This window comes from Sphaeramia orbicularis, chromosome 20 (assembly GCF_902148855.1).
Source record: "Sphaeramia orbicularis chromosome 20, fSphaOr1.1, whole genome shotgun sequence".
In the NCBI taxonomy this organism is placed as follows: domain Eukaryota; kingdom Metazoa; phylum Chordata; class Actinopteri; order Kurtiformes; family Apogonidae; genus Sphaeramia; species Sphaeramia orbicularis.
Genome location: NC_043976.1, coordinates 41,831,877 through 41,847,334, shown reverse-complemented (window position 1 = coordinate 41,847,334; position 15,458 = coordinate 41,831,877). Strand labels below are relative to the sequence as shown.

General features: G+C 37.2%; 1 protein-coding gene across 1 annotated transcript; it reads left to right on the top strand.

The window, feature by feature from the left end:
- The first annotated feature begins 1,124 nt into the window (after nucleotides 1-1,124).
- On the top strand, nucleotides 1,125-15,458 carry LOC115411337 (translocon-associated protein subunit alpha-like). Its single transcript, XM_030123449.1, has 11 exons — nucleotides 1,125-1,278; nucleotide 2,179; nucleotides 3,788-3,921; nucleotides 4,124-4,220; nucleotides 4,302-4,405; nucleotides 5,891-6,049; nucleotides 6,179-6,255; nucleotides 6,361-6,439; nucleotides 8,734-8,827; nucleotides 9,021-9,035; nucleotides 13,182-15,458. The coding sequence occupies exons 1-11, from the start codon at nucleotides 1,210-1,212 to the stop codon at nucleotides 13,247-13,249; spliced, it is 897 nt and encodes a 298-aa protein (XP_029979309.1). The 5' UTR covers nucleotides 1,125-1,209; the 3' UTR covers nucleotides 13,250-15,458.

Here is a 15,458-nt window from a genome sequence, read left to right as displayed (position 1 = left end):
TCCTTTGTGGTGGACAGTTTTCCTTTCTTTCTATTTTTTGTATCAAGTTGTGAAACTCTTGTCCGCAAATGTGGACAGCAAACCCAGAGCTGGTTCTGAGGAGGTTAAGCAGGGTTCAAATTATATTTTTTTTCTCTAAGGGGGTCTCTATCTCCAAAAAAAAAAAAAAAAAAAAAAAAGAAGTTGTGCGATCTGGATTTTTTTTGCTGCAAAATGATTTGTTTGGTGATACCAATCCGATACTGATACTTTTTCCTATTAAATTTTGATTTTATAACAAACATCAATCTCTGGTACATGGTTAACATCAAAATAGCTCTCCCCAGCTTTAAAATGAAATGCAACCTAAGTATTACCCAAAGGATTTTATTATGGTTCAAAACACAACCAACAAGTTTTTTTTTCTTTTCTTTTTTTTTAAACAAACCTACACTAAGTCAGGTCATATAAAGAATCAAGTCCAATCCAGTCCAGTATTTGTGCTATGCCTCTTACAAACATGATAATAATAATAAAAAAAAAAAGTTTTTAAGTATAAAAAATAAACAATCAAGTAATCAGGTAACTAAGATTTTATATATAAAAAATCAGGTAAGAACTAACAATTTATTTTCTGGGTTCTCCATCCAGTGCCCATGCAGTGTCCATCCAGTGTCCATCCAGTGTCCATGCAGTGTCCATCCAGTGTCCATGCAGTGTCCATCCGGTGTCCATCCAGTGTCCATCCAGTGGATAGTTTCTTAATGTGAATATTTTCATAATGTAGAGTTTTTTGCACTAAATCAAAGAGAAAAAAAAATGGTGTTGTCATTATTTATAGGTTATTATGATGATTTGATGCCCTAACTTGCACTTTGTAAATTCATCCCGCAGGCTGGAATGGAACCTTGTTTTTTTTTTTTTTTTTTTTTTTTTTTTTTTTTTGGAGGGGGGGGGGCAGTTTTAGCCCCCGGGCCGCATGTTTGACACCTGTGCTGTAGCGGGTTTGTATTTTTCCTAATTTTAGTCTGTTCCAAACCTGGACAGGTGCCTGTCGGGTAGACGCCTGTCCATCTGGGTCACATGCCTCACACCAGAGGGATGATGGGAGCGCAACAAGACGAACTGGAAGTGCGCATGCGTCGTAGAGTAGTAGTAACGGAAGCGGCTCGGCGGCGCTCACACAGACTGACCGACACTGAATGAGAACGCACTGATTTCAGCTCCAAAATGATGAAATTTCTGCCCAAACTGCTGCTGCTCGTCCTCTTAGCTTTCCCTGTGACCCTCCTTACAAGGGTAAGTATGTTCAACTGCCGCTGACTGCAGCGAGGCAGAAAACGGTGACGTTTGGTTAGCTTGAACATGCTAATGTTAGCCGCTAGCAGCTGGGAGAAACGGGAAGGCCGCTCTCCGTTTGACATGTGTCAGTTAGCTTAAAGTATCTTAATAAATAGACACAGATCTGAGGTAAATGACCTATTTATCAACATGTTCCGCCACTGTACTGTGCTGCCGATGTGAATTTTCTGTAGTATGTTCTAGTTCAATAAACTACATGTCGGCACTTCATACTCCGGATTACACTGACGTGTCCTTAGCTGTTAGCCGCATAGGCTAGGCTAGGCTAATGTGATAAATGCCTGTCAGCAACAAGTTTAATCAAATGATTTGCTAAAATCTATTCTCTAGGAGCAGCTACACGTTGAAAACACTGCAGTTCAAAGTTGGTGTAAATGTATATATCTTAGGCTACTCAGCGTTAGAAATCCACTGCAGACTGGATCTCAGATACAGCTTCATGTGGTGCTTAAATCTTCCATTTGGCAGACATTCCTATTTGGCATAATAATCAGGACAGTCTGATTAATGTAGTAAAAATTAAAATCGTCTACATTATTAAGGGCTCAGTGCCAAACTTGGCCGTTTTGAAAATTGCCTGGTTTCATTGGCTGTCGTTGGACACCATTCACACTTTCTTTGACTACAGTATGACCAACGTCAAGTTATGGTAAACGGTAGAGTTGCACATGTAATTCAGTCATAGTAATATCAGTCTTAGTTCTTGCCTAATCACAAATCTAAGGTAGAAGAATTTAAGGTGATGCTATTGCAGAAATGGGGATACTTTCAGAGTGGTGCTGGGTAAAACATTCAAGAGACAAGTCACAACTTGATGCTTTAATTTCAGTTCATAAGGGTGATTTCATATTTTTCCACCAAGTTGTCTGAGTATTTTCCCTTGTCAACTGAGCATGTTGCCTGAAATGAAAGTCAAATTGTCTACAGTAATCACAATATCCAACCGTGATGAAGAAGAGTTATAATTTATGTTGTAAAACTACAGCGGTGGGAGAAAAACTAGAAAATAAAACTACACATTTGTACTATGACTTGTAATATTCATTTGGATAAAGTGGGAAATTGGTATTGCTTTGGAACTAGAATGGAGGCTGAAGTATCCCTTTCAGTACTGCCCCCCCCCCCCCCCCCCCCCCCCAACAAATCCAGCCCAAACATCAACAGATGTTGGAGAACGAAATGATTAAACATGAAATGATAAACAAAAAAAATTATAATAATGAATATCTGTGATTACCAAGAAACCATAAACACAAACCTCAGCAGATTCATTCAATGGTTTAGTTTGTATCTGGTCCATTGAGCTGTTTTAATGGATAAAAGCAGGACTGGATATCCATCATATTTATCTGTAGTTTAGTTCCTCCCACACAAAAATGAAATGTTTATTCTGGCTAACTGGAGTAACAGGGTTCCATACATAACGGCACAACTTGGTGAAAATATAGTCATATTACAATCTGGTTGATCTTTCAATCATAAATCATCATATGATCTACTTTGCAGAGGTATCATACAGATCATGTGACAAGAAAATAAATCAGTGCTGTCAAAATGTTTGTCTTTAGGGAACATTAGTGCTAATTGGTCCATTACTGGAAAACATGACACTTACCTATGGGGTTGTACCAGTGATGTCACTAACACAGGTCACTACGTTAGTGTCTTTATAGTGATACCATGACATTGTCTGCAGTAAAGTGTTCAGGTTTAGTTGCATTCATTTGCAAGGTTTGTGTAAAATGTTTTGTTTTTGTTTTTTTTTGCAGCTGATGAAATTAGGAATTACCATAAGTCCAACTGCATGGTTCTTCAGCAGTAGTGAGTCTGATTTGCACAGATACTTTAGAAATGTTTTTGATTGATTATGGGTGACATTTGATAATAGTCTATGGAATGAATGAAACACTGCAGCTGTATGTACAAGAGCATGTTGACTAGTGTTTCCATCTTCCACCTACTGTCAATATAGTGATAATATGATCCAAAATGGTATGAAAATGCAGAGTTTCAAGTCAGATACAACAACAAAAAGCAACAAAACCTCCAGAAACCAGAGCAGAACTCCTGATGGTTTGCTTGTAACTTAGTTGACTGCAGTTAATAAGAGGCGAGAACATTTTAATACAGGTCATGATTCAATCTCAAAAGATCATCATGATGTTTAGGCCAGATCAACCAGATGTAAGCTGTTATGTATTTCATGTTAAAATCATGTTGAATAAAGTGAAGGAATGGGTACAGACATACATTCATACTAAATATATGGCCACAAACCAATAAACTGTGTGTTGAAGTAGAAGCCCAGGTCAGCTGTAGAGAACGCCACTCATTCTGTAAAATAATCTGCACTTTTACTCAGGATTAATAGAGTAAGTGGTTTTGTTCTGTGACATCATATGCCCTTTGTTCAGTGAAACGTCTTCCTCTTGGCACTGCCTTTTAGGCCCAGTGGTGGCTGCTCAGGATCTGACTGAGGATGAGGAGGCTGAGGCCGTGGATGAAGATGTAGTGGATGATGTGACTGCTGAGGACGAGGACGACGAGGCGGAAGTGGAGGACGATGAAAATGCAGAACTGGTGAGTGAGCAAGTTACGTCAGAGTTGAGCACTGAAGAACAGTCATCAGCATTTGCTGCAGCATGAGGCTCGTAGTGTCCACACAGATCTGCTGTTTGTTGTTTTTGTGGATGCAAATCGGAGGGAAAATGTGTTTCTTGAACCCGAAAAGTCGATTTTGTCACTTCAAACACTCATGTGGTCGTTCTGTGAACTTTTCTAGACAGAAGAAAAAGAAGATGACGAGGAGGAAGCGCTGGTTGGAGAGATGAAGGCTTCTCCTAACGCCGACACCACCATCCTGTTTGTGAAAGGAGAAGGTAAACCTGCTCACATTTCTGATCTGGCTCCTTCGAGTTTTGTGTGTTCAGCAGTATCATAAACCTCCGTGTTGTTTCCAGACTTCCCAGCCAATAACATCGTCAAGTTTCTGCTCGGCTTCACCAACAAGGGATCAGAGAACTTCATTGTGGAATCTCTGGATGCCTCTTTCCGTTACCCACAGGTAATAGAATACAATACAGTACAGTGGAACGTAGTACAAGTGCACCGTAGTATGAGAAATCTGCTTTTCAAGCTGCGGCTTTTGAGAATTTTAGTCTGTAAATACAATTGTAAATCTGCAGTAGGAGCAGGTGCTCCTCCAACAGGTGGAGGACAGTGTAGCAGAGGAGGCTATGTACCAGGAAATTAACAGGGAGTAGTCAGGGTTCATACAGGTGCTTGAGATCCTTGAATTTCATTATTGTGTTTTCAAGGTCAGAAAGTGCTTAAATTTCAGTTTAAGTGATTGAAATTCTAACCCTGTGATGTGATTTATTTATTTTTAATATTAACTCAAGCCAAAGCTACTTTGTGTTCTTTAATTTCTGAACTTTTTGCTTATGAAACATAATTTTAGATGTTTATAGCATAATACGATGTACATTATTGTGATTTAAAAAGTGATTGTATTCCTGTAGATATAGATTTGACCCTAGTGATAAGATGATGTGCTGGAAAAATTTTACCATGACCCTTAAAAGTGCTTGAAAGGTGCTTGAATTTGACCTTGAAAAATGTGTACGAACCCTGGTAGTGGAGGAGGGTTCTGAATTAAATCATCCAGACAAATGAAGGTGAGGTTGTGCAGCTGCTTTATTTAATGACAAAGCAGATTTCTTTGGATAAGTTTATAATGAAACCACCTGCAAGTGCAAACAATGAAAGTGAGGCCAGAAAGAACAAATTAAGTGAAGAGAGAAATTCTTGAGGAGATTCTCCTTCCAGAGAATAACCCTCCTCCTCTTCCAGCGTCTTCCTCACATGCAGATTGTCTCATCTTGAAGGTAAATAAGTTAATAAAACCAATTTATTTGTTTTTATAATTGCTGTTTTCTTTCTAACTGCAATTTTTCTGTTTTTAAAAACCTTTTAAAAAGGACTTTTGAGTGGTTTTTAGCTCATTGGCAGATAGATATTTTTGACATTTTTGATGAATTTTTAAAATATTAAAAATGTGCCTTTACCTAAAACAGTCCATATTCTGATGGTTTATATCATGTAAATGGTTCCAGATATCAATATAGTTGATCACTGATAGAAGTCATATATGGACTTAAATTGAATGAGATGAGTTCTCCTCCAGTGAAAGTACCACCCACTTCTATTGGGAGATTGATCTCTTGCATCCAGACCACAGGACTGGAACATAGAAGAGAACCCGACAACCTCACAAATTTAACTGAGGATTCAGATAGAACATAGTGGTGAGATACGGGAACGTTGGTCCTGTTTTTGGGGGCTGGAACCGATTAATTATTTCATTTCATTTCAATGGGGAATATTTGGTTTGACTTGTTAAACAAGTAAATCGCATTCCAAACATGGTCATGGAACGAACTACACTCATACTGCGAAGGTTCCACTGTACAATGGAATGAAATAAATGTGCGATGGAATGTCAGGGTCGACTGCTTTGAATGAAACGCCATCCTTGTGCCTCCTTCAGGATTACCAGTTCTACATCCAGAACTTCACGGCACTGCAGCTCAGCACCGTGGTTCCTCCCAGCAGACAGGCCACCTTCGAGTACTCCTTTGTCCCCGCCGAGCCCATGGGGGGGCGGCCCTTCGGACTCGTTGTCAACCTCAACTACAAGGACGGCAGCGTGAGTGTCTGCTCCCGTCACTCCCATGGTTCCATACCTCCTTCTGTCATTTATCCTCTTTTCTTTCAGCCTCTTCTCTGTGTTCTTCTGATGATAATTTTTTTTTGTTTTTGTCCTTTTGCTCTGTAGGGAAATGTTTTCCAGGACGCCGTTTTTAACCAGACCGTCACCATCACCGAGAAAGAGGACGGACTCGACGGAGAGACGTAAGCGCCTGACATTCCCTTTGACATGAGTTATCACCCGTCCACTCATTTGTTTGATCTCATTCCGTCTCGTTTTCCCTCTCCTGGTCTTTCGTCCTCTCTCAGGATCTTCATGTACGTCTTCCTGTCTGGCCTCGGGCTGCTCGTCATCGTCGGCCTTCATCAGCTCCTGGAATCCAGAAAGGTACAATAACCACAAATAATCTGTTCAGTGTGCACTTTTTGTATTCAATGGCAGTTCTGACGGTGGAAAAAGTGATCAGTGTCGTGAGTTATTTATTTGACAACAACAGTTTTGCACATCTATAGTTTATCTGTTATTACGGAGTAATGAAGATGTTCTGTTTTTGTCTACATTCTCAGCTTAAACACTCAGTCATTTAAAACCTCCAACGATTGTAATTGTGTTAAAAATAAATGTTAAAAGTGGACAAATATGCACTGAATCAGAAAATTATCAGCGTATTTGTTGCACTTTCTGAAGTCTGTCAGGTGGTCTGATGTTGAAAAAACAAAGGCTGTTTTTGTGGACTTGAAGTCAAATAATCTGAGGTTTTAGAAATGACTTGGAACGTAATATTTAGGGAAGAAAGATCCCATTTTGAGATTAAAATGGTTTATAGTTGTTGGGGTTTTTTTGGCCTTTATCCTGATGCAGAAATTGACCGAATGTCCATAACCCCAGACCCATGATGAGTTTGCACCTCTGTATATTTTCTTTAGTTGTTAGTTCACAGCTTTGGGTGTTATTACTGTCTATAAAACTGTTTATAATGGAAGCTTGTGCAGTTCTCTGAGTGTTTGAAGTGAACCAATAGGTCAGTTGGTTAACTTAAATTAACCATAGGTAGGGCTGCACAATATTGGGGAAAAACTGACATTGCAATTTTATTTATTTATTTATTTTTTTAACCCTGCGATATGAAAAACTACTCAGGAGGATATAACGGCTGTATGGTGCCAACATAAATGGCCAAACTAATTAGGTGTATTTCCTCTCGTTGCGTCAACAGGTGGAAGGCACTGTCGACACAGAACACATTTTTCAGAATTGTCCTTCTTGTAGCTGAAATAATTTCAGATAAATGACATTGCTTTTCTTTTTGGTACCAAGTCTTCGTTTACCGTGATTTTCTCTTATTCGTTGCTCATTTTTCAATATTGTTATGTTAGCATGTTCTTTTGTTGGAAGCTCTAAGAATAAGTCCGGACTCGCCTCGGTCTCCTTTTTATAAATGTATTTTGACTTGGTCTGATCTCAAACAAAGCATTACTTAGCACTAAGGATCCACACCAAGGAGGAAATGGATCTAGACATTCCAACGCTCATCACTTTTATAATCCTTGTAAACTGATCTTCAAACTACGGGCCGACCCCTTGTGGGCTAAGTGGGTTGGGTCACAAAAATGGGTTGGTGTCATCTGACTCTTAACCTCCTGACACCCAGCAATGCATTTTTGTCCTCTGTAGGGGACAAGAATTTCACAGCTTTAAAAAAAAAAAAAAAAAAAAAAAAAGAAAAGAAAAAAAAACTGTCTACTGCAAAGGACACTGAATAAAAAAGACAAAAATCATCTGAAAAAAAGCATTGCATTATGCTGTGTCCAATCAAGGCAATTCTTTAATGTTTTAAAAAAAAGTACTTTCCTGGGTCTCAGGAGGTTAAGTTAAGACGATGGGATACCTCTACTCTATGTAAAACCCTATACTGACAGTGTGTTTACATCTTATCTCCTGTGATTAACAATCCTATGTGGGAATGTGTATTTAAAAATGTGCCAACATCCTGTGTCCATAAATCTGTCAGCTTGGTGTGCTGACCAAGATGTTACAACCAACCCATACTATCCTAAAAACTTACAAAGTAAATCAAAGGAATCCTATCTTAACACATTAACTACTGACTAATATGTGATTAAACTTGAAACTTCAACTATCTAAATTAAAATAATATTTCAGTTACCAGCAACTTGCTCCAAACTGATTAAGAAAGTTTGCAATTGGTGGATCACTGCATGCTTTGACACAGGTACCCTTGAAATTAGATGAGAACACAGAGTTCATTTGCCTCCTACATCGCAGGACCTGCGATGTGGCTATTGCGCACACGTGCATCACGATGATGCTCAAACTGTATATTGTGCAGCTCTACTCATAGGTGTGAATGTGAGAGTGATTGGTTGTTCATCTAAATATGTCCAGGTCATTAATGAAAATGAGAATCAGTTCTCAACTAACCTGGTTAAATAAAGGTTAAAAAAAGGATGTGAAAATAACTGATGGAAAATGTTGCTATGCTCATTCATTTAGTTGGTTTATTTCAGTCTCTGTTGAAATCTCATCAGTTTCTTTTGAATTTGTTGATAGCCTGTGTCTCCCATCAGCCTCATTTGATCCCAGATAAAACTAGTTTTCCTGGTGAACACCCGCCAGAGTTTTGTCCAATCAAAACTAAACGCATTGACCTGTTTGTGCAGAGGCGGCGTCCTGCTCCAAAGGTGGAAATGGGAACCTCCAGCCACAACGACGTGGACCTGAGCTGGATCCCCCAGGAGACGCTCAACCAGATCAGTACGTAGCGCCCGTCCTCCCGCCGCTCTGACCGCCCTCGTAGCATCAGCCGCCGGGGTTTTTTCCTTTGTGTGTCTGTTCTCTTCCTGCTTCAGCTGAATGAACTTTAACCTCCACGGTGCATGGGGTCACTCACTCTTCTCTCTTTTTCCCTCTCTGCCTTCCTCGCTGTCATGTTTCCCTGCGTCTTCAGTGCAGAGTCGCAGAGGTGAGGTCTGCTTCCTGTGTGGACGTTTGACACTCTTCTATTTTTATGCTGCCTTTTTTTTTTTTTCCTTTAGTTATAACTGTCAGTGACACTTAAAATGTATTGAACTTTTTTAAGCTTGTAGTTCAACAGCAGGGGGCACTAGATCCCCACAAAAGTACCTTTTAAAGAACAAACGGTGACAGGCAAAACAAACCCCGCCCCTCTCATGTGCTGTATCTTATTTTGGCATCGATCCAGCTGATGTCAGCATCGACAAATTTCAACCATTATAAGTAAATGAGTAAATCATACCAAATTTGGTTTATAGATTGACAGTGACCACAATAGATTTGATTACATTTTGGGAAAAGAAAGGTCAGACTTCAAATTTTTTTATGAATTTTTAAAATCTTTTTTTTTTTTTTCCCCCATTTACTTATAATGACATTTCAAATGTTTACAGCACCAAAACTATTGGTTGAATTCATACGAAATTTGGTTTATAGGTTGCTAGCAACCCAGAATAGATGTCACCACATTTTGGGAAAAGTCAAAGTGTCAATTTTTTATGAATTTTTTAAGATCTTGTTTTTCTCCCATTTACTTATAATGAGCAATATTTCAAATGTCTATAAAAACATCAATTTCGATTCAATTTACTTCAAACTTCCACATATATAGAGGCAGTTGATATGCTGACATCAGCTGGATCGATGACAAAATAAGCTACAATACACGCGAGGGGCGGGGTTTGTTGTGCCTGATACCATTTGTTACTTGTTTTCTTTGACTCTAAAAGTTGTTATGGTTTGGTTGGTGTTTTTTGGTCTCGTCACATTCTAATACTTTCTTGTCATTAGTTTTCAATGCAGGGGGTGATGGGCAGACTCAAGGCCACAGTAACTCACTACTCCCTCTAGTGGTCACATAAATCCCTCACCCCGTCACTGGAAATAAATTCACTATGTATGTTTGTAATCCAATACATCGGCATCTTTGACAGAATTTCGCATTTCTTTTTTCTGAACACTAATGATAATTTTAGGTAATTTTTTTATATTTGAAAGTAGACATATTATATATAGTCCCTTTTTAAATTTTTAAATAAAAGTCAATTTCTGAAGTGAACTTCCTCTCAAAGACAATAAAATAAAGCCCTGCTGTTCGATATTTGACCTCCTTTATGTTTGTACATAATAAAGCCTTTCGAAGATACAGGATATCGATTTTCACTAAGGTTTCTTTTTTTTTTTCCTCTTTTTTTTTTGACTGATTTGACCCTTGTTTTTTCACTTTGAATGGCGTTTTCTGGAGTGAACGTCTAAGCTGATGGGTGTTGGCATGACTCTGACGATAAAAACAGCTTCCTCGTGTTAACCAACCGCTCAGAAACATCCAAAGCATTACAAACACTTTCCACTCTGTTTTTCCACTGCAAAACGTCTGCTGTTCAACGTACACACACAACATTTTCCAGCATTTCAACATTTCTTGCATGTTATTGTTTCTTTTTTTTCTTTTTTTTTTTCATCAATTTGTTCAATTTTGTTCAATTTTTGTTTTTTTTATTCATCATTTTGCTAAGTTTTAATTTGTTTAAATGATTTTGTTCATTTTATTATTTTGTTCATTTTTGGTCCTTTTTGAAATTATTTCGGTCAGTTTTTTTTTTTTTTTTTTTTTAATAACCGTGTTCCGTTTTTTCAATTTTTGGCTCTTCTTGCTCAGTTTTTTTGACTTTTTTTAAATAATTGTGTTCCGTTTTTGGCTCTCGCTCAGTTTTTTGTTTCTTTTTTGTAATTGTCTTCTGTTTTTTCCATTTTTGGCTCTTCTTGCTCAGTTTTGTTCTTTTTTTATAAATGTCTTCTGTTTTTCCATTTTTGGCTTTTACTCAGTTTTGTTCTCTTTATAAATAATTGTCTTCTGTTTTTTCCATTTTTGGCTCTTCTTGCTCAGTTTTGTTCTTTTTTTTTTTTTTTTATAAATAATTGTCTTCTGTTTTTTCCATTTTTGGCTCTTCTTGCTCAGTTTTGTTCTTTTTTTTTATAAATAATTGTCTTCTGTTTTTTCCATTTTTGGCTCTTCTTGCTCAGTTTTGTTTTGTTTTTTTTTAATAGATAATTGTCTTCTGTTTTTTTCCATTTTTGGCTCTTCTTGCTCAGTTTTGTTCTTATTTTTTTCATAAATTGTCTTCTGTTTTTTCCATTTTTGGCTCTTCTTGCTCAGTTTTGTTATTTTTTTTTATAAATAATTGTCTTCTGTTTTTTCCATTTTTGGCTCTTCTTGCTCAGTTTTGTTATTTTTTTTTTTTTATAAATAATTGTCTTCTGTTTTTTCCATTTTTGGCTCTTCTTGCTCAGTTTTGTTTTTTTTTTTTTTTTTATAAATAATTGTCTTCTGTTTTTTCCATTTTTGGCTCTTCTTGCTCAGTTTTGTTTTGTTTTTTTTAATAGATAATTGTCTTCTGTTTTTTCCATTTTTGGCTCTTCTTGCTCAGTTTTGTTTTGTTTTTTTTAATAGATAATTGTCTTCTGTTTTTTTTTCCATTTTGGCTCTTCTTGCTCAGTTTTTTTTTTTTTTTTTTATATAAATAATTGTCTTCTGTTTTTTCCATTTTTGGCTCTTCTTGCTCAGTTTTGTTTTTTTTTTTTTAAATAGATAATTGTCTTCTGTTTTTTCCATTTTTGGCTCTTGCTCAGTTTTGTTATTTTTTTTTATAAATAATTGTCTTCTGTTTTTTTCCATTTTTGGCTCTTCTTGCTCAGTTTTGTTCTTTTTTTGTAGATAATTGTCTTCTGTTTTTTCCATTTTTGGCTCTTCTTGCTCAGTTTTGTTTTGTTTTTTTTAATAGATAATTGTCTTCTGTTTTTTTTCCATTTTTGGCTCTTCTTGCTCAGTTTTGTTCTTATTTTTTTCATAAATTGTCTTCTGTTTTTTCCATTTTTGGCTCTTCTTGCTCAGTTTTGTTTTTTTTTTTTTTATAAATAATTGTCTTCTGTTTTTTCCATTTTTGGCTCTTCTTGCTCAGTTTTGTTTTGTTTTTTTTAATAGATAATTGTCTTCTGTTTTTTTTCCATTTTTGGCTCTTCTTGCTCAGTTTTTTTTTTTTTTTTTTTATATAAATAATTGTCTTCTGTTTTTTCCATTTTTGGCTCTTCTTGCTCAGTTTTGTTTTTTTTTTTTAAATAGATAATTGTCTTCTGTTTTTTCCATTTTTGGCTCTTGCTCAGTTTTGTTATTTTTTTTTATAAATAATTGTCTTCTGTTTTTTCCATTTTTGGCTCTTCTTGCTCAGTTTTGTTTTTTTTTTTTTATAAATAATTGTCTTCTGTTTTTTCCATTTTTGGCTCTTCTTGCTCAGTTTTGTTTTGTTTTTTTTAATAGATAATTGTCTTCTGTTTTTTTTTCCATTTTTGGCTCTTCTTGCTCAGTTTTGTTCTTATTTTTTTCATAAATTGTCTTCTGTTTTTTCCATTTTTGGCTCTTCTTGCTCAGTTTTGTTTTGTTTTTTTTTATAAATAATTGTCTTCTGTTTTTTTCCATTTTTGGCTCTTCTTGCTCAGTTTTGTTTTGTTTTTTTTAATAGATAATTGTCTTCTGTTTTTTTTCCATTTTTGGCTCTTCTTGCTCAGTTTTGTTCTTATTTTTTTCATAAATTGTCTTCTGTTTTTTCCATTTTTGGCTCTTCTTGCTCAGTTTTGTTTGTTTTTTTTTATAAATAATTGTCTTCTGTTTTTTCCATTTTTGGCTCTTCTTGCTCAGTTTTGTTTGTTTTTTTTAATAGATAATTGTCTTCTGTTTTTTTTCCATTTTTGGCTCTTCTTGCTCAGTTTTTTTTTTTTTTTTTTTTTTTTTATAAATGTCTTCTGTTTTTTCCATTTTTGGCTCTTCTTGCTCAGTTTTGTTTTTGTTTTTTTTTTTTTATAAATGTCTTCTGTTTTTTCCATTTTTGGCTCTTCTTGCTCAGTTTTGTTCTTCATATCTCTATAGTCCAACACATTGGTTTCTTTGGCAGAACTTCAGACGTTCCTTCTAAACCCTCACCCTGGTAGTTACCGTGAACGGTCCAACCCGTCCCAGCCCAGTGTCCCGTCCTCTCAGACAGAATGTGGTTATGGTGTTTACAGCAGAATCTTTATTCACACTGATGTCTCTCTCTTCCAGACAAGGCCTCTCCGAGACGATCCCCTCGCAAAAGGATCCAGAAGCGCTCGGCCGGCTCGGACGAGTGACGGGCGCCCCGACCACGCCGCCCAACGCCCGACCTTCACCCCGCCCGTCTATGCAGGAGCAGGGCCGTGAGCGTGGAACGAGCGCACCCCGGCCTCTCCTCACAAACTTTACCCAGTGCCAAGCACAGCGACGGCTCGCTCTCTACTTTCAGCTTCAACACTGTCCGTCACACTGTCGCTAAGCCCCGTTTTATTACTGTTTTCTGACGCTGTCACACGAGGGCCAAGGTGGAAGGTTCACCCGGGCGCAGGTGTGTTGGCCTTCAAAAGGACATTCTCCCCCACAGGGTTTTTTTTTTTTTGGTTTAAATCAGGGGTGTCAAACATACGGCCCACGGGCCAAAACCGGACCTCCAAAGGGTCCAATCCAGCCCGACCAGAATTTACACTGAAGACATTAACAATCCAGGATGTGAAACTCATTTAGTTCTGGTTCCACATACAGACCAATGTGATCTAAAGTGGATCGGACCAGTAAAATACTCTAATAATATTCTGTAAATATCAAAAACTCCAAATGTTATTTGTTTTAGTGTAAAATTCCATGAAAATATTGACATTTAAACTATCCTTTCACACAAATGTGAAAAAGCTGAATAAATAAGAACAACCTGAAATGTGTTAAGAGAAGTATAATTTGATCAATATTCTACCTGTTAATGCATGTTTTGTGTATTTGTAGATCCGCTGTGATCTATGTTATAATGCACATACGTAAATGATGAACTGAGACGTAATATTGTTAAAATTGGAATTATTTTCAAGAAATGATGATCACATTTTTTAAAAGGACGGTTTGTAGTTGTAAGCATTTTCATGATGTCAGTTTTATTTGTTGCACTAAAATAAAGAGAAAAACTTGAAGGTGCCATTATTTATAAGTAAATCTGCTATTAATTTACTGGTCTGACCTGTTTGAGATCACACTGGTCTGAATGTGGAACCTGAACTAAAATGAGTTGGAAAGCCCTGGTTCTGTTTTTGTTCGACAAAAAACTCTAACTCTTTGATTCATCAGAGCGATTAAAATGTCTGAAATATCCTCGGTCTTAATTGTCAACATACTTTTCTTTCCTGAGTCTTCTGTGACGTGAACAGCTGCTGTTTGGACAAAACAATGATTATAATGAGGCTGAGATTTGTGAATGTTGGGACATTTCATAGACGAGTTTGGTGAGGATCATGAGACGCAGCAGTTTTACTCTGGAGTCGGACGGTGACAAAGGCAGCGTCTCGAGTTTTTTTTAATTTGTTATTTTTGTGCTTCTTTAACTCTACAGATCTCCAGTTTTCACGCACTAGGTTTTGTTTTATTCTGTCAAACTGCAGGTGCTCTGCGCCGTCCTTTCTCATAAAACTTCAGCAGATAAAGATCTAACCAGAAAATTTAGATTTGACGTGACACTTTGAAGATGCGCTGAGACTGTTCCTTTCCTTTTTTTTTTTTTTTTGAAAGTCTGATTTCTGAAGTTTTGGGCAGTTGAACGGTTCCAAACGGGCGTAACGAGGTGTTTTTTTTTTTTTAAGGTTTAGATTCACCCGTTTACGCTCAGATCTGCGGATGAGAGCGTGGAGTCGACAGACGATCAAATCATGGATGAAACCCGCCCTTTAACCCCGACGCCCTCCATTTATAAACCTGTTAAACGATGGGTCAACATTGGATCAGTTCATCTTCATAAAAACAGGAAATGAACTCGTTCTGTGCCGGGGTTTGGACACTCTCTCCTGAAGCAGCTCCTCAAAAATCAAATCATTCACACATCGATAGGTTTATATATATTTTTGTTGTTTTTTGATTGTAAAATGTTGAACTGGCCGAAGCACTGGTGTAAATACTGGCTGATATGGATGCAGACGTGAAAGCAAAAAGCTAATTTATTTGAGTGACAGATCAGGCATACATGTGGGTGGGTTTGTATACTGTATTTCTTGGTTTTACCACTAGGGGGCATCACTCTGCAGGCCTGAAACCCTTTTTTTGTGGACTGCAGAGTTGTCATGTAAACTTTTGTGGTGTGACTGACCTCAGCCTGGATTTGAGCGATCCAGATCCGAGGCCATTTCACAGACGTGAACCAACGTCATCCGGGGTTTTTGTTTTTTTGTTTTGTTTTTTTCTAAAGATGGGGCTGTCATTCACCGATACGAGCTTTTACTTTATTTGCTTTTAAATGTGCAGGAAATAAAGTTTGATGATTTGCTGTAG